This window comes from Microcebus murinus, chromosome 7, assembly GCF_040939455.1.
Source record: "Microcebus murinus isolate Inina chromosome 7, M.murinus_Inina_mat1.0, whole genome shotgun sequence".
Classification (NCBI taxonomy): Eukaryota; Metazoa; Chordata; class Mammalia; order Primates; family Cheirogaleidae; genus Microcebus; species Microcebus murinus.
This window is the reverse complement of record NC_134110.1, coordinates 36573114-36600032: the sequence shown is the minus strand read 5'-3', so window position 1 is coordinate 36600032 and position 26919 is coordinate 36573114. Positions and strand designations below refer to the sequence as shown.

General features: G+C 39.7%; 1 protein-coding gene across 3 annotated transcripts in view; it reads right to left on the bottom strand.

Annotated features, from left to right (window-relative positions):
- ADCY8 (adenylate cyclase 8) overlaps window positions 1-26919 on the bottom strand; it is a 235585-nt gene that overhangs the window by 74305 nt on the left and 134361 nt on the right. For 2 of the 3 annotated variants that reach the window (XM_020289021.2, XM_020289022.2), the window contains exon 8: window positions 11369-11566. The exons of the other annotated variant lie outside the window; for it this stretch is intronic. In XM_020289021.2, the coding sequence (XP_020144610.1) occupies window positions 11369-11566 (198 nt within the window). The remainder of the gene's footprint in view (window positions 1-11368; window positions 11567-26919) is intronic. 3 annotated transcript variants of the gene reach the window in all.

Sequence of the window (26919 nt, the reverse complement as noted above, 5' to 3'; positions counted from 1 at the left end):
CTATGAATTAGTTTAATAAAATGGCACTGTTGTATTTTCTTGCTTGATGAATGGATCCTTAGCACAGTGCCATTCAAAGTAATGATGCCTTTTCTTAGTCTCCAGTGGGTGAACTGATAGCAGGGAATAAAACAAATGACAGTGGATTTTATTTAAATGCAGCAGCAGAAGAGGGGCAACAATTTTTGAAGGATTAATAAACTGTTTCAAAAATGAACATTCCTACTTGATTCAATGAAGTTAAGACTTGGAGTTCCTCCCAAGGAAACGAGGCAGGAAGAATTTGTGTTCTATTTTGTTTATGTCTGGGGATGTCAGCCCTGTATTATCTTGCAAGACATTTTCAGAAATGAAATCAGAGCCATGAAGGTGAATGGGTTCTTAGATCTGGCACAAAGAAGCTGGGAAGCTCAAGTCTGGTCACATTACAAAGAAGTCCATTCCAGATTCTACATCCACAGAGGATTGATCAGGGAAGCTCACTTGCAGGGTGATGGACAGAATCTTCAGGCTTCTATGTTTCCTTGCCTGTGAGAGTCTTGAGAAATCTTCCTAGGTGAGGGGGAGAAAAATCACCATGCTCTCCTAGATTCTCCATTTTGACTATAAGCTAAAAGGTACTGACCAAATTCTTACATCTGTGCAAAATGTAGAGGGTGCTTCTAACTAAAGCAATTATCTAGTTCATTGTCCAAACCACACCTGTACTCTTTTTATTCAAGATTGTGTGTGATTACAAAATCTTACAGGTGGAATGGATTGTATATGTCATCTTGGTTACCAATGTCAATGTCACTCAGTAATCTAGGTATGAGCTGTTTACTCCTGCCTGAATATTTATAGTGACGGTGGAAATCGAATTCTCACTTTGCAGCCCATTTCATCTTTGGATAAGCTTAGTTTGAAGCAAGATAATTTTCTAGCACATCTTTCGTGAGTATAAATTAATATCTTTGGTAAATTAAAGAAGAATCTTAATTGGGATAATCTGTTCCTTGTTTTTGATCTCTGTTCTATTGTTAAATTAATGAATTATGTAGCAGGGCAATGGCCTAGAGCTTCCTTAAATTAGACCATTTGGATAAAAGGCATAATTACAATAAGAGACTAATTTTCAATAATTTTTTTTGTTTTGAAATAGACCACCTTCTCTATCTTGATGTCTACTCCAATCACATCATTATCAGGAGCAATTCTGTGAGTGATAGGTGTTCGTGGAATTGCTCACTGACATACTTCTTCTTCCCAAGTAAACTGACCTTTGAACAAAGGTGGATTTCATCATGTTTAGTTGATTCACAAGGAAACATGCTAACATGTATCTAGATGGAGAGCTCCAGAAGTGTGAAACTGAGAGGACTACTCCTATCCCTGCTAGATGACAGAAGACCTTTAAAGATAATACTTTTTTTTAATGTTATGTTCTTCCTTGGTGGGGAGTTCGATGGAGATATGAGAATTTCAGGCGTAACTTTTACAAAGCTTCCAATCCAGCTCACCCTCCTCAATATCTTCCATCCTTGGGAAGGAGGACTCTTTTGTTCTGTTCTTTTGATTCAGCCACCCAAGCCTTGGGGAGGCCAAGACAGTGGAAACTATTCCTGTAGAAGCCCCTGGTTGTAGATGATGATGACGTTTGTACATGAAGCATTACAATTGCTTTAGTGACCGAGTCAATGACCTTGTAATTCTGCAATTCTACACTATACTATTACAGGTGACATTGGCACTTATGACTCAGAAAATACTGGCTTTGTGGGAATGTAGTTGGATAATGATTGATAAAATATACATGTGAAAAGCCCTTTATTGGATTACCTAAAGGGTAGGAGAAATAGCAGTATTTTACCAGGTAATATTAAGTATATAAAAGAGTCATAAGGCTGTTGTTTGAATAAGAGATAGATTTCTTCTCTAAGCCTTTTGAAACCTGCCCTTCACACTTGAAGGAGGAGGTCTAATGCTGTAACAGAATAATTCCTTTAAAAATAATTTTAATAATAAGATCATGAAAATGATCAAGCAGTGTCTGATTTAGAAAAATGAAAGAGAACACCTGAGACCATTTGGTTCACATTCCATGTTTCCATTTCTACTTATCTAAATATGAAATGGAATGGTTCAACAAATTCTGAATGTCTCCAAGATAAAAATGTGCATTTTTTTCTCATTACCTAATGCTAGAGTCCAAGACCTTGACCATCAGCAAGTTCACTCATTTGCTTTGCCTTCTTTTCTTTGCCCTGATTCCTCCTTTATTACTGTATTCTAATCATTTTAGCTCCAATAAGAGTTAATGGAAAGAAGAAAGAAACATTCCAGAATTTGTGGTGCTTGTTTTTGAAAATCTTTAAAGCCTCTATTTGACTTTGATTTTCTTTATACAGGACAGGGAAAATTGAGAAAAATTCTGGACATAAATATGAAGCAATGGTGCTCAGCCAAAGGATTGTCTAAAGGTTCCCTTGAGTGGCAAATCCTTGTTTTTATGTGGCTGCTGACAGGAAAAAAGTAACATTAAATAAATATTTCAAAACTACTCAGCATAGAACTTGGTTTGTAGTAAGCACTATTTATTATATTATTATTACATAAAAATAGGCAAAATCTGATAGTTTATTTGTGTGTAAAAATTGAAGTTCAATAACCCACAGTTTTGTGGGATAAGCTTTTGGTCCTTTTATTTATTGTTATTTTAATTTTTTTTTTTTTTTTTTTGAGACAGAGTCTCACTCTGTTGCCTAGGCTAGAGTGAGTGCTGTGGTGTCAGCCTCGCTCATAGCAACCTCAAACTCCTGGGCTCAAGCAATCCTACTGCCTCAGCCTCCCGAGTAGCTGGGACTACAGGCATGCGCCACCACGCCCATCTAATTTTTTCTATATATATTAGTTGGCCAATTAATTTCTTTCTATTTATAGTAGGGATGGGGTCTTGCTCTTGCTTAGGCTGGTTTCAAACTCCTGACCTCGAGCAATCCGCCTGTCTCGGCCTCCCAGAGTGCTAGGATTCCAGGCGTGAGCCACCGCACCTGGCCCCCTTTGGTTCTTTTGGAGGCTGTCTCTGATTCTGCCCACTCTCTTAAGCCACCTCATCACACAACTAACTCTGTGATCACTTGAGCTAATCAACCTTCTTTTGGATACACAGCTCAGGGATGGTTCAAGGAGTAATCATTTCTATTCCCACTGCCCTAAGAGAAAAGATGTTTCTTTTTTTTTTTTTTTTTTGAGACAGAGTCTCGCTTTGTTGCTCAGGCTAGAGTGAATGCCATGCGTCAGCCTAGCTCACAGCAACCTCAAACTCCTGGGCTTAAGCAATCCTAATGCCTCAGCCTCCCGAGTAGCTGGGACTACAGGCACGTGCCACGATGCCTGGCTAATTTTTTTTTTATATATACATATTAGTTGGCCAATTAATTTCTTTCTATTTTTTATAGTAGAGACAGGGTCTCGCTCAGGCTGGTTTTTGAACTCCTGACCTTGAGCAATCCGCCCGCCTCGGCCTCCCAGAGTGCTAGGATTACAAGCGTGAGCCACCGCGCCTGGCCTGTTTCTTGCATTTACAAATTCACTTATTTGATTTGATTTTTATATGTGCATGGATAGCTGGGGTACTAGAGTTACCCTCATTTTAGTCTACCTTTAGCAAGGTTCTGGGTATTGCCAGTAACATGTAATGGATTTTTTTGTGTATGTGTGTGCTTACACGTGTGTACATGTGTGCATGTTTGTGCAGGTGTGTGTGTGGGTGAATAGAGGATAAAAGAAATGTTCAGGATTATAATTTTGCTTTTTTTGCCTCCAAGGTATTTGCCATAGGAATTACTATATACTCCCTCCCGTGTACCCCACTGGCCTCATCCTCAATGAATTCCAAACTATATGGAAAGCAGCACTATGAAAAGGATAGGCTTTTTTGTGGTAGACATGGTAGAATAGCTTGGGGAGACACAATGAATTATATTTGAATTCCAGTTCTGCTCCCTTCTACTAGTGTGGGCCTTGGAAAAGCTGCTCAAACTCTCTGAGACTCCCTAACCTGTCAAATAGTAAAGCTAATACCTACAGGAAAGGATGTTGTAACAATTAAATAAAATGAAGTAACAAATATAAAATACACATGCTAGGGCCTGATACGGCAGTAAGTGATCAATACACACCAGCTTCCTTGTAACATCACTGCCTCAGTTGCAATTCATTGCAGACTTTAAAGCACTTAATAAGTATTGTCTGCATTTCATCTACATGGCTCCATGACAACCTTGCGAGGTGGCCATTCTCATGCCTATTTTTAGGATGGGAAGTTCAGTGACTGGCCCAATATCACAAGCTAGAGTGTAAGGTCCGGGGAGTGGAAGCCATGGCTTTCTGTCTTCCCACAGAGCCTCAGTATATGACATCTGGTGCAGTGGCCACAAACGGAGCTCAAAACAAGCAGACTGACTGCTCTGTGCTGTGCTGGATGGACTCTCCAGGAATCACCAGAGGGAATGCTCTGAGTTGTGCCAGATGGACTCCACCATACAAGACAGAAGGACAATTCTTTCAGGGGCATAAAGAAACCCATATGTGAAATGATATCAAATCCTTGGCTGACTTTTCCTCATAGGAATAAAGACACGGCCTTTGGTTATGATTGAATACTAAATATTCTTAAACAGACAGACGATCCTTCTCATCTTTTTTGGAAGATGGTGGTAATAGGGAGCTTGGAATAATCTAATCATTTAGAGAAAAGACAAATGAATGACACCTACATATTTAAATACATCCCAGGGGCCAAGGTGGTCACTGCTGGTGGTCCAGTGGTTCTGGGGCATTGATGGAAACATCTCTTCCAGTGGGCTACAAGCCTGCACTTGGTTAGATTTATGAAGGTTGGGACCCTGATATCATGAGATATATGATACATTAAGATTGTACCCTCCCACCATTTTTAATAAAGTAACTTCTTTTAAAAGGCTTTAGGAGAAGTGTGATGTTTATTTTAAGTGAGGGTTTAGCCTCACCCAGTTTTAGATTGGCATAAGATTAATTAGAAGGACAAAGGAAAAGACGGACTATTGCATTTATTAAAACATCTATTGTATGAAGATTGTGTTATCTAATTTACACAATGCCCCCATGAGCAAATGATCATCATCATCTCAGGGAGATCAAGCCCCTTGTTCAGCATCACCAGCCAGTAGCTGGCTGGAACTGGGTTCTAGTCACGCCTATTCAGTAATGAAGACTATGTTCTTTCCTCTGTCTTTTAGCAAAGACTAAACACTTGTTAGCTAAATGAGGATTTTATATGTGTGTGATATTAACTTGTCATTATTCATTAATGATCAGTGATGCCCTTTGTGCCCACTTCTATTTCCAAAATGGGGTTAGAACCAAGGTCTGTTTGATCCCAGAGCCTGTCCTCCCAGTACCACTGGAAGACATCTCCCCTAGGCCCATCAAAGGCCGTATTAGCTTTGAGCATGCACCTGGGGACCTTCTGATATAAGCTGATCTCTGAAGATGTGGGGAAAGACTCCATGCTCCACGTTCTCATGCTCCAAGGACAGAGAAGCGTGGTTTACAACCTAGAATAACACAATCTCAGAAGAGTGTTTTTCAAAATGCGAGTCTTCTGGCAAAATCAGAATCTTGGGGGCAGAGTGATGGGAAGGTACCTGCATTTCAAACAAGATCCCCATGTGATTCTCAAGTTTGAAAATTATTAGCCTAGGACAAATAGGGTTTCATTGCATAAATTTGCACAAGGACAAAAGGAGACCTTTTCTCAAATAAAAATTTTCAGAATTAAGCAGGAAGATAGTATTGAAAAAAGGTAGGAAATCTGATCTTCATGGATATGGCTTGATATTAACCCATGAAAATACCCATGTCCAAAGCCTAACTAATCAATAAAATTTGAAGTATGTATTAAACATATCTTAGTCTTCATTTGAGATAAGGAGGTCACCTCATTGTAAAGTGCTAATGTTGTTTTTGGAAGGCCAAGTTTAAGGAACTCATTCCAAATAAGTGTTCCTATGTTATTAAGCTCTCCTAAGGCACTAAAGGTTTTGAGTTGGTTTCTCTGGCCTGGAAATGTCCATAAATAATTGTAATTAATTGCTTTCCCCATCCTAAGCTTCATGCAGAGTCTTGTTACAGAAAAGAAATGAGGACCAGGGGCTGAGAAACATCACCTTCTTGTAAGTGCTCTGAAAATGGAAGGTCTCAAGATAAATGATCTTACAAAAGGTTAAGTTCCTCATTGTATAAAGAAGGATCACAAATCAATAAGACAAAGGTAACCACTACAACAAAAGATAGACAATTAAGACACACCTAATGGCAGATGGGAGCGGGGAAGGGGAGATGGGTATATTCACACCTAATGGGTGTAGTGTGTGCACTGTCTGGGGGATGGACATGCTTGAAGCCCTGACCCCAGTGGGACAAGGGCAATATAAATAACCTAAACATTTGTACCCCCATAATATGCTGAAATAAAAAAAATTAAAAAAAGACAAATGTGTAAATCACACCATTAAGATATTATAAATGTGTAAATCACAAAAGGAAAAATGTAACACCAAAACACATACAGAAAGACCTTCAGCTTCAGTCATAATTTAAAAAGTAAAAATAAAAATGACAGGGAGATGCTGTTTGCTTCTTACCAAATTGGCAATGTTTTAAAAATATAAGCACAAGTTTTGAGGGCAATTTCAAAATGCCCATCAAGAATTTTAAAATGTACATTCTCTTTTACCCATCCTTAGAATTTTACCTTAAGGAAATAAATAATCATGGACATATAATTTAATGAAGAGAATGGTGTAATTTATAATAGTGAAAAACTGGCAAAAAGCAAAACAATGGTTAAAACATGCAATGGAATAGTATTCAGATACTAAAATTATTTTGTAATTTAATGTTTAATAATGTGGGAAAAGGCTGAAGCAAAGAATGCTTAATGCTATGTTACAAAAACTTATGTACAAAATGATCTATTTTTATAAAACACTGCATAGATTAGTTTATAGATTCACATTCATGTAAGATCAAAATGACAGATGCCAAAATGGTAACAGTAGTTATCAGGGGTTGAAAGATCCAAAGAGATTTCATTTTCTTCTTTTTTGCCTTATTATGCTTAGTATAAACTTTATTAGTGAAAATGCATTTTTTTTAACAAGAAAAAAAATCCAATGTGATTGATAGTGTTTGACAAACATATTATGTTTTCCACATCTCTTTACCACAGTTCTAATTTTTGCTCGCCTCTGAGATCTATAAACCCTCTTGGGAAATATTTAGCCTGACTAAAGAAGGGCAAAGGATTCATCTGTGAAATCTGGGAGGAGCTGAAGAGGACAACGGTATTAGCACTATCTCCTCCTCCCAAACCAGGGGTTGGCTCAAAAAGCCCTCATGAGGTTGCTGGGAAGTGAAGATATTCAGAACCACTAATTCTAACCTGGCCAAGGCTTAAGCCTTGGTTCATGTGATTTGTCACATGACATCCACACTGGGTGATTTCTGAGAGTGAAAGGAGTTGCTACTAATAATGACATTGGGTGTCCACGTAGGTGTCCAAAGTAGGTGTCCAAGATTGTCCCGGGCAAACCAGGACATATGGCTACTGTGGTCACAGGAAATTCATAGATTCATACTACTGACTGCAGAGGAGGTCAGGAGCGGTTCCATTTCCTCCTTGCACAGATGAGGAAACTAAGGACTAGAGAAGAGAATTGTGTTGCCCCAACTTGGCTGAGCCATAGGAGTCTTGAGCACACTGTTCTGAAACTTAAATCAAAAGACTCCTGAGGGGAGAGGGAAGTGAACCACCTTTGAAATTCCATGGCAGAGAGTAAGCAGAACTTTTTTTTTCTCCCCTGAAAAGAGTCATATCAAAACTGACTCATGTCTTTTGACCCTTAGAATTCACAAAAATATCCTGAGACCAGCTATGGGGGGTGAGGCAGTCTCCCCCAATCTTCTTAAAGTGAGTCTTCTTTATTCATTTCCATATTCATTCAACAAGTGTTTCTGCAACACCGTGCGGTATATAAAAGTCCTGTTTCGCATAATACTGTGTGTAGATATGCCAATTCTAATAAGTGAAAGTGACCAGGAAATGTCTGAATGATAGTTTCATATATTTCAATGGAGCTTTGTTCGTTTCAATGTTTGAACATTTCAGTGTTCTCTAATTCACTCATAAAGGTGGAGAGGTGAACAGGTTCCCTTATTCATGTAATCATGTGTCTTCTGATTATTTAGAAAGAATAAAGCCTTTTCTTTCCTATAAAGATTGCAAGCATACAATCATTGTTTCCATTTCCATTTTTCCTTTCAGAAAACATGCTTTTATGGTCCAAACTTGTTCCCAAGAAGCAGGGTAGGGCAGTGGGAAGAGATGAGGCTTTGGGAATTCTAAGATGCATGTTTTAATTAAAGTGTAAAAATTTTGTTAGAATGCACACTTGAACATTTCTAAAATCAGAAGGCGTCTTACTATCAGGGGAATCTTAAAGTCTTGAGTGTTTCCTAGGGAGGTTTGCGATTACTTCTGCTGGTCACCAGGTGGCAACATCAACACAACCCAGGACCACTTCAAATTAAATTCTCTGCTTAAGGTTTTTTTTTAGACCACATTCAGAGTGTGAATTCATGCAGCAAACCTATGCAGATTCCATTTTGGAATTTAAATTCTTGGGGATCTTTCCCCCTTTATTTAGTCAATACCAAGGTTTAGGCACGTGGATTTCCTCACTGCCCTTGTCTACTGGGGCATTGTTTTCTCTTCATCTTTACTCTGAAGGTGTAAGCCCAGCTTATTAATGTTTGTATGTGGGTGTTTCCTCTTAGACTTTCATGTTGAGGGACTTTCCTTTCTGAGTGCTGCACAGAAAATGGAGCATCCCACAATTGATGGCACTCAGAGTCAATGAAATATGATAGCTGGATTTTGAGATCTGTGATCTCTAATTAACCTCCCTGGGGCTCAGATTTCTCTTTTATAAGTGGGACAGTAATGTTTCCCCAAGGATGCAATAAACTGATATACATAATGCCAGGCACAGAGTAGCTACACACTAATACAGTCCACTGATTCTGGAATCCTATGTCTTTGAAGGTTTTGTTTTTATTTTGCTACAGCTCTAGGACTCTTTCTTACTTAACCTCTCGCCCAAACCCCTTACCTATTTTTCCCACCCCATTCAAAGTTAAAAAAAAAAAAGAGGATGAGGATAGCACCGGATTGTCTTCTTCATACAAGAGCCTGGGAAGCAAGTCCTGGGGACTCCAGGCAGAGACAGTGCAGTGAACAGACGAGCATTGGCTTGGGTGTCACAGTAGGCTTGAATCTCAGTCTCTCTACTGACAGTTTGACTTTGGGCAGCTTTCAAAATTATTTTCCCATATCTCCTTTCATCAAGTATAAGATGAGGCTTATAATAATGTCTATTTTATACCACTGCTGTTGTTAGTCAATTTGTGCAAATAGCATAGAAATAGTGCCTGGTACTTGGTAAAGACCCAATGGATGCTACTAATTATATACTCTCTGCTCAGTAGAAATCCAGTTCCTAGAGAAGATTTCAGAGCAAGAGTCAATGAGGAATGTCTCTGTGACATGAGAGGAATCAATGTTTCTGATGCACCCCATTGCTGTCACTGCTGGGGAACCCATAAAATGCACAGTATAGGCTGGGTGGCTGATGGCTGGACTGCCAGTGAGCAAGTTCCATGTTCATTTAGGATGCTGTCCCCTGATTCTCCTGTAAGCACCTGTCCTGGCCATAGACATCAACCTCAGACATGCTGTGCCTCCCCTAGGCCAATTCCTGCTCCAGTGCCAGATGGCTGTAGGTGAGGTGAGGACGCAATTAAAGAAAACATGCTAGAAACTATCCATAGTCTGCAGGGGTTAGGTCATTAGTGAAGCAAGTACATCTTTAGCAAAATCGAATAAAAGGGTTTTGTATTAGCTCTGGACACAGGCACTTACACAGGCTAATTGAGAAGATTTTTTGCAAAGCCACTCTACTCTTTGTCCTACTCTTCTTCCATGCAGTAACCAGGAAAGAAAATGCATTTAATTTGGGCCTTAAGCCTTTAATTATATTATGAATAAGAAAAGCCTACCTGCTATTTTTGGGGGGGAGGTGATTAAGTGAGGCAAAATGTTTCTTTTCCTTTTATTTTCTTTGTACATGGACACAATACATTTCAAATTGGGACTTGCAGGTGAAGGTATTAATTTTGGAGTTTGCAATCTTTAGGTAGTTATCAAAGAAACTTATCAGGAATGGTGTATGTGCACAGAAGTGTGAATTTCCCAAACTGAGGAAAGCAGAATCTCGCAGGCAGCTGAGCAAACTCACAAAAAATTGCTCACTGGAGCTTTACAGAGTATTGGATCAAACTCCTGAAATTTGCTTGCACATTCCCTGCTGTTCTTGCCCAAGGCTCCTGCAGATGCCAAGCACCTCCTATGCTCAGTCAAGGAAGGTCTGTCAGCTTCCATCAGTGTAAAGAAGCAGCCCAGTTCAGCAAGGACAGCACCCCATCTTCCTTCCCACTCCCATTTACAAGTCAAAGCTGGCGTCAGGGAGGGTCATGGGAAAAAGTCATCGTCAATATGGGTCAGTATGCAGATAGCTGTCAATTATGAACATTTCACCTGATCAAGACATTCCCCTGGAGCCTTTCATAATAACTTATGGGGGAGGCACGTTCATGATCCTCATTGCACAAGGAGAATTTCATGCTCAGAGAGTTTACTTCACTTATTAAAGGTCACGTAGCAAGGAAGTGGTAGAGGAGGAAATCTAACCTGACTCTAAATCTACAACACATGTTCTTTCTACTATATCTAGATCAGGTGATTCTGAGCCAACAGACAACTGGGGGAATGGGATAATAGTTGTTTAAAATCTAAGAAAGACAGTGTTTACTACTAATGCTTACATGAAGTTATTGGGTGCCCTAATATATTATGTTACAACCGTGGCAACTCATGTGAGTTCACCTAAAATCAAACGCAAGTGGGTGTTAATACCACTTGGCTTAATAATCTCAAAGTGGAAGAAACTCTTTTTATGCTTACTGAGTTAAAGGAGTCTTTGTTCTTTTAGTGCTCTCTTTCTTAAAGAGCAAGCTGAAGCTCTCTTTATCTAACCAGCATCTCCTCTTATGGCCTTTAGTCTACTCATGATTTTCAAAGGGAAAAAGAAAAGACAGTACCAAACCAAACCAAACAACAAACAAACAAAGAAACCAAAACCACAGCCCCTGGGCTCTCTCCCTACGCCCATGAACATTTACAACAATTTACTTCAGAAAAAGAGCCGCAGTGGAGACCCAGCTCTACCTTGTGCTCCAGGCTGGAGTCTTTAAACATCAGTGAGAATGGCTTGATATGCTCTCTTCTCAATTTATCGCCACTTCGCAAGTCGATGGTATGTTCTATTCTCTTGTTAATTTCCTCAGGCCCAGACTGGACATGCAAAGCTTGTGCAAGATGGTTTGGAAGCAGATTTATTGAATTTCTTGTTAGGGCAGCCAGAGTCTAGGGGGAAAGCACATGCAAACACAATAAACCTGCTAGTCCCCTTGGATCAAAAGAAATGTAATGTTTTTAGATCATGTTGCATTGCAAACAGTAATAGCATTCCATGCAGTTGTATTCAGTGAAACCTACAGAAGTTGATCAGATTTGCATTGGTTCAGAGAAACACAACCTGGCAAAATATCACATCAGGAGGGACACTTCCCTTTCCTTTGTGTAGGTGCACTGAATTTCTCTGGTTAAATTATTTGGATAGTTGTTAGCTGAGAAATGTTAATCTAGACCCTTTCTCTAACCAGGCATATCCCAGGTAGGAGAGAAAGAGAACGAGAGAAAAAAAAAAAAAACTCAGAAAGTAAATATATCTGAAAAGCCCACAAAAATGATCATCTCCAATTGAGTAGATTCCACATTTTCGTGTGATCTTTCATTTAATGGTGGTGGAGACACTTAGGGTCCCATGGCTTGCATTTTTTTAGCGTTCTTTATAGACAGACAGCCAAATGTGCTAAAATCTCTCCTTAAACTTGATAAATATTGCTCAATTTTTATAATTCACTAGTATTCTCCTCCCTCTAGCATAGATCATTATATATCTATGTATTCACATAGATATATGTGTGTAATTTCCTTTAGGCAAAAAATGCAAGCAGTTGCAGCTTCCCACCATTTCATAGGGTTAAACAAGAGGAGAAGGGAAAGGTACAACCACCATGGTTGGTAATTCCATATGGATACATGGATGCAGAAATTGCATTGGCTTATGAAGTCACACCAGGCTTGGCAGGGAGACTTTGTTTCCTGGTGATTCAGCAGCCATGATAAGATCAACTGTCTGGATCTAGCCAAATGCAATGTTCACTCACAGCTCCAATTCAAGACAGCTTCTTTGACATAAAAAAGTATGAGTTGGACCTGAAAGGATAGAGATAGGAAAGCCTATCCCATCCCCCAAGAGATTTCCTTGAGGGTAACCTAAGATGAGTTGTATCCGTAGAATGAGTGAGGAAGTGAAAAATCGCTGCCTCTGTGCACACTCACCGCACCTGCTTTTCTCTGCCAGTTTCTCAGTTTGACTATGTTTAGAACACAGGCTAGACTGAGATAAGACTGTGGAATCATCAAACGGCAGTCTGTGAGAGGTGACAGAAGACGTTGGAGACCCTCTTGCCCAAACCTTCAGGTATTGATGAGCCTCGGAGAGACTTGCTCATTTGCAGCCAAGTCAGATCTATCTACTGACGACTCCAGGACTACAGCTGGAGTCAGGGGCTTTGGCCTCTGAGAAGCCAGCCAGCCCGCTCCATAAGGATTCTTCCTATGGTATTGTTAGACCCTTCATTTTAATCTTCATGAAGTTATTCAGTGTAACATAAATCTGAGGACTCTGAAGAATTTTATAGAAAGACTCATCACTGGTAGAATTTACTGAAACCCTCTTCTCCAGCCCCAGGATAAAAGATGGAGGTGCATGTGTCAACGTGAGAGAGCAAAGTATATGCTTTCAGTGCACTAAAGCAGGTAATTTCAGGTCTGAGTACCAAGAAGACTACTCCAGAGAAAAGAATAGATGCTAGTGGGGGGAGAGGGGGACTATGGCTGCAGAAGGGCTGGAGCTGAGAGAAGGAAGCAGGGACCAATGTTCCAGAACACTGAAGAGTAGGATCCACGCGGGACCAGAGGGCTTAGCCCCTGGAATTAAACATTATTAGCGCAGCATCCCAGAAAACAGAGGAATCTGGACTCTTAGCCACTCAGTGTATTTCCCATTGGTTTCTTGGGTAGAAATTCTTTTCATGCAACTTGGAAAATGACAAAAGCTTAGTTTTCTATCCTGGAGAGGAGGCGGGAAGGACACTCCAGCTCCCCTCATCTGGCCAAACATGCTGCCTTTGGGATGCCAGGATGATCTCTAGCTGGGGTCTAGTAGCTGGAGATAAAATCCACCACACCATCTATGTACATTTATAGGCATCTCTATCGCTTTTGGAAATTTTAATTTTCTTACAGTTTTCCTTCTTTGAACTAAATTGAGTTTATCCATTCCACCAGTCACTTATGCCTGACTTTAAGGGTGACTATGGTTTGAGATTACTTGTGATACTCATCTTTTTCCGTTGGTAATGGCCACTAAGATTTGACCACATGTTCACCTTCAGAGGGATAATGATGCTAACACCAGAAATCCATACACTGGTATCTTCAGAGTGATTCATTTGTAAGCAGTATTGGGGAAATCTGTAACATGTCTTATTTGTCTATTTAGAGTCATACTGGAATGAGTTGTTTTTTATAGAACAGGGCTTTCTCTTTTTAAGACTTACAGCATCAGTGTGAGCTAGACTGGGATCATGTTAAAAAATAGCAAAAGCTTTCAGATATGATTCCTGTCTTAAATTAGCCTCCAAACTGTTGAGAAGTTCTTTCAAATAAACAACTTATGCAATTGACGAAGAAAACAAATGGATGAAATGGAAGGAAATGGGAAATGCCATGAGAACAATTGAATATAATATATAATTGAAAACATATTTGAATATATGTTTCAATGTATAATTGAAGTAAGTATTATATTTACACACAATAATAAATATATGTATGTATTTAGCTGGCATTTTTTGATATTTAGGAGGCCAGATTAGACCAGCAAGTTTATACATAATGTTATAAACATTGTTATAAATGGTGCAAATAATGTTATAAATATATCATGTTCTAAGTGAATAATGCTGTTTATTTACTTTAGCTTGTGTTTTAGATATTTTGGAGGTCAGGATGGAGGAGGAGAAATGTTAAAGTTTGCTGCTGAGATGGCCTCTCATGACTGAGTTTCTTCACAAAAAAGATGTTGCAGCCCCTAGACTTATCCTAACAGGGATTCCTGCTGTCCTCAGGTATTTCAGAAAATTCTTCTTCCCTCATAGACACTTAAAGCAGATCAAAGATCAAATCACATGAGACCCAGAGACCCTTTCGAGCCCAAGTTTCTGAAGATAGGGTCTTGCCTGACAGTCTGAGGGTTCTGGTGAAGATTATAATCAGATGGTCTGGACAGCCCTTTGTAAACTGCATTTGAGTAGGGTGGGAGAAGACACAAATCCTATTAAGCTCATCATCTGGTTTATAACCAGGAGACTTTTCTTTGGAACTGATTTTTTTTTTTATCTATGTACTCACTGAAACCCTACTTTTTCTACAGATCCTATCACTTCATAGATGGCCATAAACTGTGGTATTTGTTAATTAGTTTGTCACAGCAAATAAATTCTTCCCAGCAAGATTTCAGGCTGAAGGTGTACTATCTGGAAACATCCAGTTTTGCTGAGTCAAAAACACTTTAGCTCCTACAGATCACATAGTCCAATCTCAAAACACCCTGTTAAGCATCCCCATAGACACTAATCAGCTCACATAGTTTCAGTGCTGGAGTACTCTATTTCATTATTAAATCTTCCCAACTCACCCTTTCTCAGAAATGTGTCCAAACAACAAGAATTATGGGATGCTTCATTTTTGTAGTGGTTCTGTGGACCAGTCAGTTTAGAAAATGTAGATCCACTTGTTTACCGCCATTTCTCCTTACCTTGACTTTTTCTCTTCTGTTTTGTTTCTTTATTCTCAGTGCCTATGCCAATCCCTGATAATCTGTAGCCCCTTAGTGCATGTTTATTGAATGAAAAAATTCTTATCCTCCTATTGGAATCTCATACTGCATTTGACTGAGATAAAGGCACTGATAAGTGTTGCAGAAACGAGACTTTTAAACTCTGCATCTGCCAAACTTTCTTAACCACAAAACCCCCTTTTCTTAAATTGCCTCTGCATGTTCCACTGACTACTGTTTGGGAAATAGTGCTCTAAAGTTCTCTATTTTTATTCACAACTTCCACCCACTGGATGTGTTTCTGATCTTTGAATAAGATCTATTCATCTTCTTACATGTGGGTGCCTTGTGATGTTCTGAACTTTCTTCTCCAGGAAAATGGCTTTGATTTCCCTAGTCATTCCACTGGTGACACAGCATCTGCACATTGCACAACGCTTTCTAGTTTGTCCATGCTTGTTTTTACTACTGCACAGACTACAGGGCTTAATGCAAATGACATCTGACTTTGTGCTAGAGCTCAGACACTCAACGTAATCTGATCTATTAAACAACTACTCAGTTTATTATATTTTAGACATTGGAACATGCAGCATCTAGGCATATGTCCTAATGCTACTTTGAAAATCAATTCAGATGTCACCTCCTCCAGAAAGCCTACTCGGAGCTTGCACTTTCCCTTAGCACAGCAATTACTGTGATTCATTGTAACTGCTGAATTATGTGTTTGTTCCTCTAAACTCTGATCTCCTTGGGGTCAGGAGCTGTGGTTTACCTGTAACAGGCATTTACCTGTTTACCTGTAACAGCCCTTTGGCATATTTGCTATGTTCTTAATAAGTATGTGGTGGAAGGAATGAATGGATGGATGGATACATGCGTGGATGAAAAGTTGAATGTATCTATAAGAAGATTATTCCTAGGGCATTGTTTTTGGTCTTTTGCTACCAAAAGTCTCTTTAGTTTTTTCTGTCCTCTCCTAAATGGACTCCAAATTTGGAAAGATTCTGTTTACCAAATAGTATTAAATAAAAAGTAGTTTATTTTCCCACTGTTCAATCAAAATGCCTAGTGTTTGATCAATATGAGATAAAAGGCACTACCAGGACAGTTGATATTTCAGTCAAGAGCAACAGCCTCTAAAGGAAGTCTTATGATGCTTGTCAGTATAAGGCTTTTTTTTTTTTGGATTTTTGGAATCCAGAGAATGCCTCTCCTATTCCTACCTCCCAGTGCTGGCTTATTAGAGCACCAGAGACCATAGATTAGAAAGGGGTAACCTTGAGCCTTTACTGGGACCAACACCTGGACTAACTGCAGCTTGCATGTTTTCCATGAGCTAGCTCGTCTAAGAAGGTTGAAGTCATTCGGGAAAGGGCTTGATCCTTTATTAGTTCCCCTGTAGGGCAGATGTGGCAGTCTTGAGATTTAGCCATAGGTATTGGAGACTAAGGTCCCACTGTGTATGCCAGCTCGTTGCTAATTTGGGAAAGACCTAGAGAGGATGCCAGGTCCAGCAAGCTCAGGGCATAGCTGTGGGGCCTCTGCCTCTTTTGCTGAGATAGCCTTTCCTTCCCCAAAGACTCTTCTTGTTTCCAGTTTCATGCTTGAGTGTGCACTCAGAAGTAGGTAGGGCCAATGGCTTTTTCAGCCACTTCTCGGGCCACCCTTTAATCACCACTGTAGCAACATTTTTCTGTGCCTAACGTGGAGGCCTCTGTCACTGTGTTTCAAACTTGTCATCTGCAGGCTTTGGATTGCGGAAAAGGTAGATGTTTACCTTTCAGTTCTTATCCCACTTCTTGTGTCCTACAAGACACAGGAGAAATATGAAGCCTACATAAGAGCATGCCTGCAGTATATGCTTGAGCTGGGTTTTTTTTCCTCTACTGTTTGTTAAAATGCCAATCCAGTCCTCAAAAGACAAGGCTCCTACTTTTACAAAAGGTTATTTTGTATCCTTTTTTTGGACATATAATAATCGTTTATACAATTATGTGAGACACAGTGATGTTATGATATACACATACAAAGTCAAATGATTGAATCAAGCTAATTAATATATCTATTATCTTAAATATTTATCTCTTATTAATTTATTTTTTTAAGAAATCTCACATTTTGGGAAAATTTTGAGGTTATCTAATCTATAATGGTTTGCATTTAGGACCTCAGGGAGAATGCTTATTGTGTTTTTAAAAGGCACAATTATTAATATTTTCTCTCAAATCAGGGGATTGAGAGCAGGTATTTCCTTACAGGTGAGATGTGATATGTTTCTGGTAAGAAGGTGCAAAACATTTGAGTAAACACTGACTTGGGGAGTCGCTGGGAAAATAGCCTCCTGAGCTATCCCAGAACCTGCCATATAACAACTTTTCATTTTTATGGGAATGGAAGTGCTAGTGAATTGGACCATTCCCTGTAAGCAACCTGCTTTAGTTACGATTGTTGCAACTTTCCTGTCTGTACTAAGGGAAAATGAAATGTCACATCCAAATGATCTGTTTGATGCTTTTTCATTAGGAATCCTGATTACTTTTTCTTTTTTGAATGTTTATGCCACCATAATCTGTTTTCCAAACAAGCAAATGAATGTTTAATGAGATCTTATTGTGGGAGGAGGCCTATGGGGTTCTGCCATGAGAAGAGGTTTAAGTAATTTTCATAACAGTCTCTTAGCTTCTGCCCCAGGAAACCACATAACAAGGGTAAGAATGTCCACTGTTTTTGCTGAAATAATTGTCCAGTCACTTCTAACAAGCCTGCTGTAGTATCCAGCACACCTCTGTAGCCTGGTTTCCCATCCCCAATCATGAGCAAACGATGTCAGTCTGGGGCTCAGGCCATTTGGACAATTGTTGTTTCCACTGTTAGGCAGAATTGAGGTTTCCAAATATTTTCTGAATGTTGAATTTGGTAGGGATTGAAGGATCTGTGAGATAATTTGTTACTTGGTGTCCTGAAACTTCAATCTCTTTATGATGAAGAGAATAAAACAATGACAGGGGAGGAGTCCTCCCTAGCTCTGATCCTGTAGTAGGCATTTACTATTTTGCTACTCATTTGAACCTCACAACCTCACTCTTGAACTTTCAAATAATATTGGTAAACTGGATTATGAAAAAATTCATTCATTTTGGAGTTAAGGTTATGGAATATTCAAACAGTGTGCTAGGTTCTCTTCCCGGTGTGTGCTTTGCCTGGCATTATTACATACATGCCTCACCCCTTGCTTCTGTTCAACCTACTGTAGTGGATCATGGCTTTGGCTCTGTTTAGACGAGCTGTGGGCGAGTAGTCAGCTGAAGTTGCACTTCCAAACCCAACCACAAGTCCAGGTGATTGGGCAGAGCTCTCAGGATAAGAAGACTCAGAGCCCATGGAAGGAATCTCCAGCATCCCAGATTTTGTCCCTGAGTCCTGGACCACAGACCCCGGTCAGGTTAACTGAGGGCAAGTTGTGTCTGACATAGCTCATAGCTTCTGTCCTGCCTGAGAAGCCTGCCTAACTCTATTCCACTGATCCATCTATTAGCTGGATTCTTGACTCTGATATTATTCATTGAGTTCCTCAGAGAGAAGATCCTAACATCACTTGGGGAAATGTGATTGCATCTGAGTCTTTTTAAACTTGGCCCACTTTTATAATTATAAAAACAAATCATTAAACTTTTACAGAATTGGCTGAAACAGAACTTGGCACATCCATTTAGATGTGACTACTATAAAGCCACATGAATTGAGGCAACTTGTCAATTGAATTTTTATCTTTTAAAATATCGCATGCATAGTCATGTGTGGAACAGATATGCAAACCTCAACACTGACTTTATCTCAGGGTTAGGGTGGTGTAAGTGCTGGGATAGTGTAAGATGCAGGAATGGAGGCAGGACTCCTGCTTCACATGTGACTTGTGAGTTGGGGATAGAGAAGCTGAAACATTAATGGTTTGTTTATAGGGCTGCGGGATGGATATGAATCAAAGTACCCCTAACACTGATATGGCTGAGCTGACATGCCATAGGCTGTGGTTGGAAAGGTGACCACTATCCCACCGACTGAACAACCTTGGGTCAGCAACCTGGAGAATTTTAGTTCAGGAAATGAATAAACAAACATATATCAGGATCTAAGTTACTCAGTTTTCTTGTGAACATCAAAGATGTCCATTTTTGAGAAATGTCAATGCCATGGGGAAAAGAAAGAGTATGTTTGCATATGTTTAATGTATATGTGTGTTTGTGTGTGTTTTCTTAAAATAAATTTTGGGAAAATTGAAATATAAGAATTATTTAAACTTTTAGCTCTTTTAAGGTTCAGAACTAACTTTTTATTTAGGTTGATGAAAGAAGTGTTGTATTTTGAGTTGCTGGTAAACTGCTCCTATTTGATGTTTTAAATCTATCAGTATGAGTTTTTTCAGACTCCTATTATACAATCCACTAATCAAATTTAGTTATTGATGCTTTCCTTAATTGGTTCCAATGAAACAACAAATTACTGACCTTAAAGAATCCAGCCTCTCTTACTTTTCACCAGTTGTGGCAGGGCAAAACTGGGAAAAGAAGAAACCACCCAGGTTAGAGCCAAACTATTACATCTTTGGGACTTTGTGGCTTCTAATTCCCCACCCTAACCTTCCTACCTCACCCTTTTCCTATTGGAATGGTCTAATTAGTTTAGCTTTTCTGGGCCGTTATTATTCTTAGTGTTTGTGTCTGAGTTTATCACTCAGGAGTGGTCCTGTGTTTAAGTATCTGCAAGATGTGGAATCCTTATTATGTCACAGTGTGAAGTGATCCTTCAGGAGACTCAAGAAGAGATGCTGCCAAATCTAGCAGTTCATAAGCTGGACTTCACAATAGTAGTTTGGGAATCCTTGAAAGGTGAGACGACCCACTTCTTTGTTTTCAAATTGAGGGAATAAATGAGGGAAAAAATATCCAGATTTCTGCTCTTTCTTTTCCCACCTATCTTCACAAATTTAAAATATTATACATACATTTACCTTCACCTATTTAAAATACTATACATTTATTGGTTCTTATTCATAAGGCCACAATTATATGACTTTCCAAACAACTAGCCAATCTCTGGTGAAAGAAGAGTCCAACTAGTTTGCTTAAAAAAGTTTTAGCCAATTGTTGGTCATGGAGTAACCACAGTCTACATGTTGTATGTTTGACAACTTGAATGCACATTATCAGAACTGCCATTCTCCACGAGCTTCATACCTATCTCTGCCTTTATCTTTTCCACCTTAATCTACCCCAGGAACTTTAGAAAAAGGAAGGATGATTAGGTGAAGTAAATGAATCAAATTGCCTACTTAATTCACTCAGTGCTCCCTGGAAGGCTTCAAATTCACTTGCCTTTCTGAACAGAGTGAAAAACCAGAGCCCTATAATGACTCTCTCTGACTGAACTCAGCAGCTATCCTCAGAGTCGGGGGTAAGGACAGCCTGCGGAGTTTCACTGTCAGAAAAAGCCATGTTACTGGAAAAGTGCACATTGACTTCAGAGAAACTTCAAAAGCCTTCCATGTTCTTGACCCTAAGCCTACAGATGTCCCATCCAATAAGCATCAAAACTTAATCTGATGTTAAAATGGTTAAAAACAAATTATCTGTGGGGAAAAACTTGCCTGTGATTTTCTGCATATGGAGATTGAATACAATCAGATATTCTGCAACAGGAGCAGTAAGCTCTGAAGACACACTTTCTTTTTTAAGATCAATATTGAATATTACATGAGTATTTAAGGGAAGAAATTTCAGGTCATAGTTCTCTGTGGGGAAAGAGCTGTGCTTCTTGAGCAAGGACACCTGGGTTGAGATGGTAACCTGGCTTGTCCTCTCCTCCTGGGTCTTGTTCCTTTGTTCTTAGCTTACCTCCTGTTTCTGTAGATCTCAGTTTAAGTGTCACTTCCTTGGGAAGGTCTTCCCTGATTAACTCAGATCAATCTTCCCTTCTCTACTACACTGTCCTGCTATAATCACAGCAATGTTCCCACCGAGACTGTTGACCTGTTAGTAACACCACCAAACTGTGAGCTCCTGAGTGCACTTGGTCTACCTTCTTCATCTCCCGATCTGTAGCACCTAACACCTCACTTGGGAAATTGTAGTTTCTCTATGAATAGTTGATAAATGACGGACTGACTGAATGAATGAATGAACAAATGAGCATCTTGGTGAGACTGACCTTCCCAAGTTGAATGATAAAAGTAAAATGAGTTTGTATGTAGATGAATGTAGAGAATTCTTTTTCTTGTAGCAAGTATATGCACACACACAAGAGGGAGCTGTCACTTAGTTTGAATCCTACCCTTTTGGGGAAGAACTAAGAAGGAAAGAAGTCAAATCCCAGGGATCAATATTACTCAATAAGAGAACATAGTGATCATGTGGAAAACAAGACCTTGAAAGTAGGCAAAGTATGATGATGTTTGTAATGATGTTTTGGTGTTTATCTATATAAAATCAAAACTCAATCATACAGAAGGCTAATAGAAAGGGTAAATTTCATTCCCTAGTTAGGTGTGATTTTACCTTGAGTTATTATTATTATTATTTTTTTGCTTTAACTTTTGTTGCTGAATTTGGTATACATGCTTTAAGACAGTTCACTAGGATAAGCATAACTATAAACAGTGGGTGCTCCCATGGATTCCCAGTGAATTATTTATCCTCTGGGCTTTGGATGGTAGGATTCCGGAGCATGTGTAACTCACCAGCACAGCCATAGTCTCCCAGCATGTGTCTGAGGTGGAGGAATTGAATGAGGCAATGTCAAAACTGAAAGGAATTGTTGGATCATCCAGTCCAGTTCTGCCACTGTATAAGTGAGGACACAGAGCCTTGGGGGGCAGAAGGGGTTGTCCAAGGTGTCTTAGTAGTAAGCGGAGAAGCCAGGGCTAAAACTCAGTTCTGCAGAGCTTCCATTCAGGCCCTTCCAATATCATATGGGCAAATTTGGGGTTCTGCAGAGATTTGCTCAAATACCACAAGACTCACAGTCTGGAGGACTGACCAGTTTACTTTGAGGAATCTGAGGATCAGTCCTGGGTCTACATGAGGGTTTTAATCAGGACAGTGATCAGATGAGAATCATTCCAATGAATGCAGAGAACAGGATCTCAGAGAAGTCCCAGCTGGAACTAGTGAAGATATAGCAACCTCCGTATGTTCTTTTACCCTGCTTGCCCGCCCGGCTAGCCCCCCACTCTCCACACTGCCTTTGTTTCTGCTCTCCACATTCTCCAGTTCAAGTGGGACTACAGCAAAGGGTAGTTTGTTTTACCATGAGGCAGATGTGAGAGGCTGCCCAGCTTTGCCTTTTTCCATGAAAACAGCCATCATAGCAGGACATTCAGGTGATGAGATCCTTCAGGGTAGGGTTCCCAAAACTTAGCTGGTGGAGAATCTGGTCATTTCCTGAAGCTTTTACATAAAATTCCTAAATGGCCTTGGTGGGCAAGTGACCCATATATGTCAGAGGTTGAATACATGTGTGTGCATGTATACATACACATATACACCCACACCACACACATACACACACCACACATGTATACACATATTCACACACTGTACAAACATAACACATACACACACACCACACACAGTACACACATACTCACTCACGTGTCTCCTGGGACTGACAGAACTGAGATGAGGTAGAAGGTAGAAACACAGCACACGTCTTCAGGCCACAAAGAGGGCGGTGGTGCAGTCTGATGGAAAGCACGTGGCTTTTGGAGTCAGACATACTCAGATTGGGTTCTAATTCCAGCTCTGTTGCTTCCTGCCTACATGTCCTTCAGGGAATTCACTGGTCACTCTCAATCACAATTTTATCATTTATGAAACAGGCACATCACACATACCCTGTAATGTTGGTGTGAGAATTAACTGGAAAGAATGTGCATACTTTTCTCAACTTGGTACCTGGTTCAGAGCTCTCTATTCCTGTCAGCGTTAGTGACCCTGTAGATATTTATTGGTTTTCAAGGCAATGAAGTGCATTTGCTTTCCATTTTTCATGTGCAATATAGAAATTCCAATTATATTTATAATCTTCATGATGCACACATTAACTTCAAGATAGCAATAATGACCAAATTCAGTCTATTGTGTAAAAATAACTAAAATAGACAATGGCAGTACCAAATGTGTACCTTTTTCCCATATGACTCTTTACAAAGGCCTAGATGAGTAATAGAAAAATGTCTGGATTTTGAGGCCATAATAAATGGGAAAAGAATGGTTGAGATGAAAGAGATGATTCCACAATATATGGGGGACAGAACTCAGGTTCTGAAAACGAGCCTTGCTTCTAAAAGAGCAGCTCCACCTCTGTTGGTATATCGCTTGCCATAAAAATCCAGTTAAAATGATTAATATCCTTCACATGATAAATTTTATAGCTACATGAAATCTCAAGTCTAAGATGCATTTTGTCTGATAAGTCCTCTGTTGCCCCTATAGTCCACTCTCCACAAAGCAGCCAAGGTGATCTCTTAAAAATCTAAATCCAATCCATGCCACTGTCCTGCTTGTAACCTTTCTATCACTTCCCCTGGAATAAAACACAACATGAACAGGCTTGCAGGATGGAGCTCCCAGCCCCTACAGCTCAATCTGATACTCTTTCATCCCTCTTCACTATGCTCTTGCCACTTGGACCTTATCACTTGTCTTGTCACTAAACTTCTTTCTACCTTACGACCTTTGTACTAGCTATTTCCTCTGCTTAGAATGCTCTTCTGGTTGTTTGCATGCGGGGCCCTTTCAGCCCTCAGATCGAATCTTCAGAGAGGCCTGCTCTGACCATCCTATCTGCAGTCGTTCTATCTGCTTCCTGGTCATCTCTCTGTCTCTCTCTGTCTCTGTCTCTGTGTCTCTCTCTCTCTCTCTCTACTTCGTAGCACTTACATGTTATGGTTAATTGTCTGCATTCCATGCTCCTTTGAGATGCAAGCTCTTGGAGGAAAGGAATTCATTACTGTATCCCAAGCATCTAATAAACTTGAGTATCTGTTAAATAACTGAACGAACAAGAGCACAAGCCTAGATATAGATTGTAGTCAGAGCATGCACTAGAAGGGAAAAATATACTCTTTACTACAAGGAGTGTTTTCTTAAGTCTTCCTTTTATCTCCAATGTTGTTTTTATGCTGAGAGATTCAATGACCATGTTGATAACTGACAATCTAGCCTTGGAATTTCTGGATGGTCTCCTACAAATGTAAAATTTTTCACTTTTGGTCTACTTCAACTACCTACTTTCTACTTTTGTAATCTTAAATTCCAGTGGACCACCTGTGATCATAAACTTCTTGCCTTCTAGTTTTCTTACTTTCATTCCACTTAGAGTGGAATGGAAAGTCTCACTGGGAACTGAGCCAGGGTTCAGGAAGCCAAGACATCAACTCCATCATCAGAACATCTGCACGTGTCAGTCACGGTTGTAAAGCATGGGTGCTCAGGATGTCCAAGAGCAAACTGGATACCAGAAGGCAGACTGGGACAAACCAGCAATGTTAACCCACATGGATGCAGATATAGGAACAGGGAAGATGCACAACATGAAAACAAGGGGAGTGTGGTTAGGCAAAGACACGTATGTACTGGAAGACTCACATAAGGGGCCAGATATAATTATTAGTGATGTTTCTTGCTCCTGCAAGCCATTGAAAGTCAACTGAAATGGATAGAGGGTAGGGAGCAGGGATGGAGTTGGAGCTCTTTTTGGAAACTCAGAGCCTTCTCTGTCAGTTACGACAACCTGGCTTCCGACTTCACCATCACACAAAATCTGCCTCTTGCTGATGACGTCCTTCTATCCAATTCCAATGGCAGTTTTCAGTCTTCATTTTACTGCCCCCTCCTTCTCAAAATGCTACACCCTCCAGGCTCCCATCACACCACATCCTCTAGTTCTCTTCCAACCACTTTGATTGCTTCCTCTCTGTCTCTGTCAAGGAATCCTTGTTCTCTTTCACCTTCTACCTGGGGTCCTTCAAGGTCTGCCCTGTGCCTTCTTATTCTTTAATTTTATGTATTCCCTACAGTGATCTCTTTCACTGTCATGGCTTCTCATATTCTGAGGACTACCAGATCCACATCTCTTGCACAGTTATTTTATGCCTGAGCTTCAGAAGCATGTGTTCAGCTGCTTTCTGGATATTTCTCCCAGGATTTTCCCCAGGTACCGCAAGTTCAAGCATCCTAAACTGAACGCTCAGTCTTCCCAACCTCCTTCCATTCCAGCATTGCTTATTCTGGTTGGCAGTTCTATCATCCACCCAGTCAGCTAAGCAAAAAAACCTAGAAGTCAGGCCTGCCTGGTTCTTCTTCCTTATTACTCGCAGCTATCATTTCATTCATTCATTCAACATACTTTAATCAGGCCCTATGATTTAGCAGGTATTGTTCTAATTGTGAGCTAAACAGTGGTAAGTGAAACAGATGCAATTCTTGTCTTCATGAAGAACATAAACTACTGGCTGACTTTATTTCTAAAGTGTATTTTTCCTCTGTCCTTCCTCTTTTCTTTACTAACAGGAGTTGGCATGTACTAGATGCTCAATTAATCCTTATTGAATGAATGAATACATGAGGATGTAACTATTTGAACATCTGCTGTCTACATAACACAGAATATGACACAGCAATCCAGTGTCATTAAAAATATTTCTAAGCATTATGAATCAATAAAAGCCAAAACATCTGGCCAATTTAGCTGGAAAATTCCCAATGAAGCATTAGTATGTTTTATCTGTGTTATGCAAACACTCAGATGGTCGGGGCTTCCGTGGAATTGACTGGGTGTTTTGGCACAGCATAGGCTCAGCCAGGCCAGTCTTGATCTCTTCCAGGGACACATTATGTCTCTGAATTGCACATATGGCTCACTGACTTCTAGAGTTAAGCGTAAGTACAAACTCTGAATGCTTGTGACTATTTTAATCAGCTCAGTTATTTCCCAAATGTTATCAGTGCCACGTGGTTATCTGTGAATATCAGCACACTTTCATCAGCTCTTCAGTCTGAAGACACCAAAATGAATTGAGATTATTCATGCCGAAGATGACACAGATGGGTTATATCCAGCACAAACTCAGGCATCATAAGAACTATACGGTATAGTTTAAACACCAAGGATAACAAATTGTTGGCTAATAATGACATCTTTTATAATAACTAGTGATGACATCAAGAAATATCTTTAGGAAATAAGCAAAGAAGTATTTCAAGTATTCTTATACAATTTAGCCAGATTCATCAATCATGGAATAAAACCAAACATATCCAACTCTCTCTTGTTGTTTCTCAATTATTAGCAGCAAGGTCAGGTACAACTGAGATTAGAATAATAAGAAATTATCTCAATTTCTATGATGCGCTTAAATAGAGTTTTCCAAAAATAAAAATCAAAAACAAAAATCTAAGAGAGAGAACTTTACACAGAATTACTGAGGAATTCAGGGCGAGGCATGCATCTTCTTCTCCCTAAATACCCTGCATTCAGGCTCAAGCTAACAACAGGCAGAAGCAGCAGAGAAGGCACTGTTAGCTGGCCATGCACACACCCCAGGAGGTATGTAAGATCATGATTTTCTATAACAGCAGTGTACCATGCACAACAATTCAGAGATGGAGAGAACTAGGCATTGTAATCAGTTATGACTTGTGTGGGCATAAGTTTCAGGGAAATTAAACATAGAGACATAAAGGTTGAC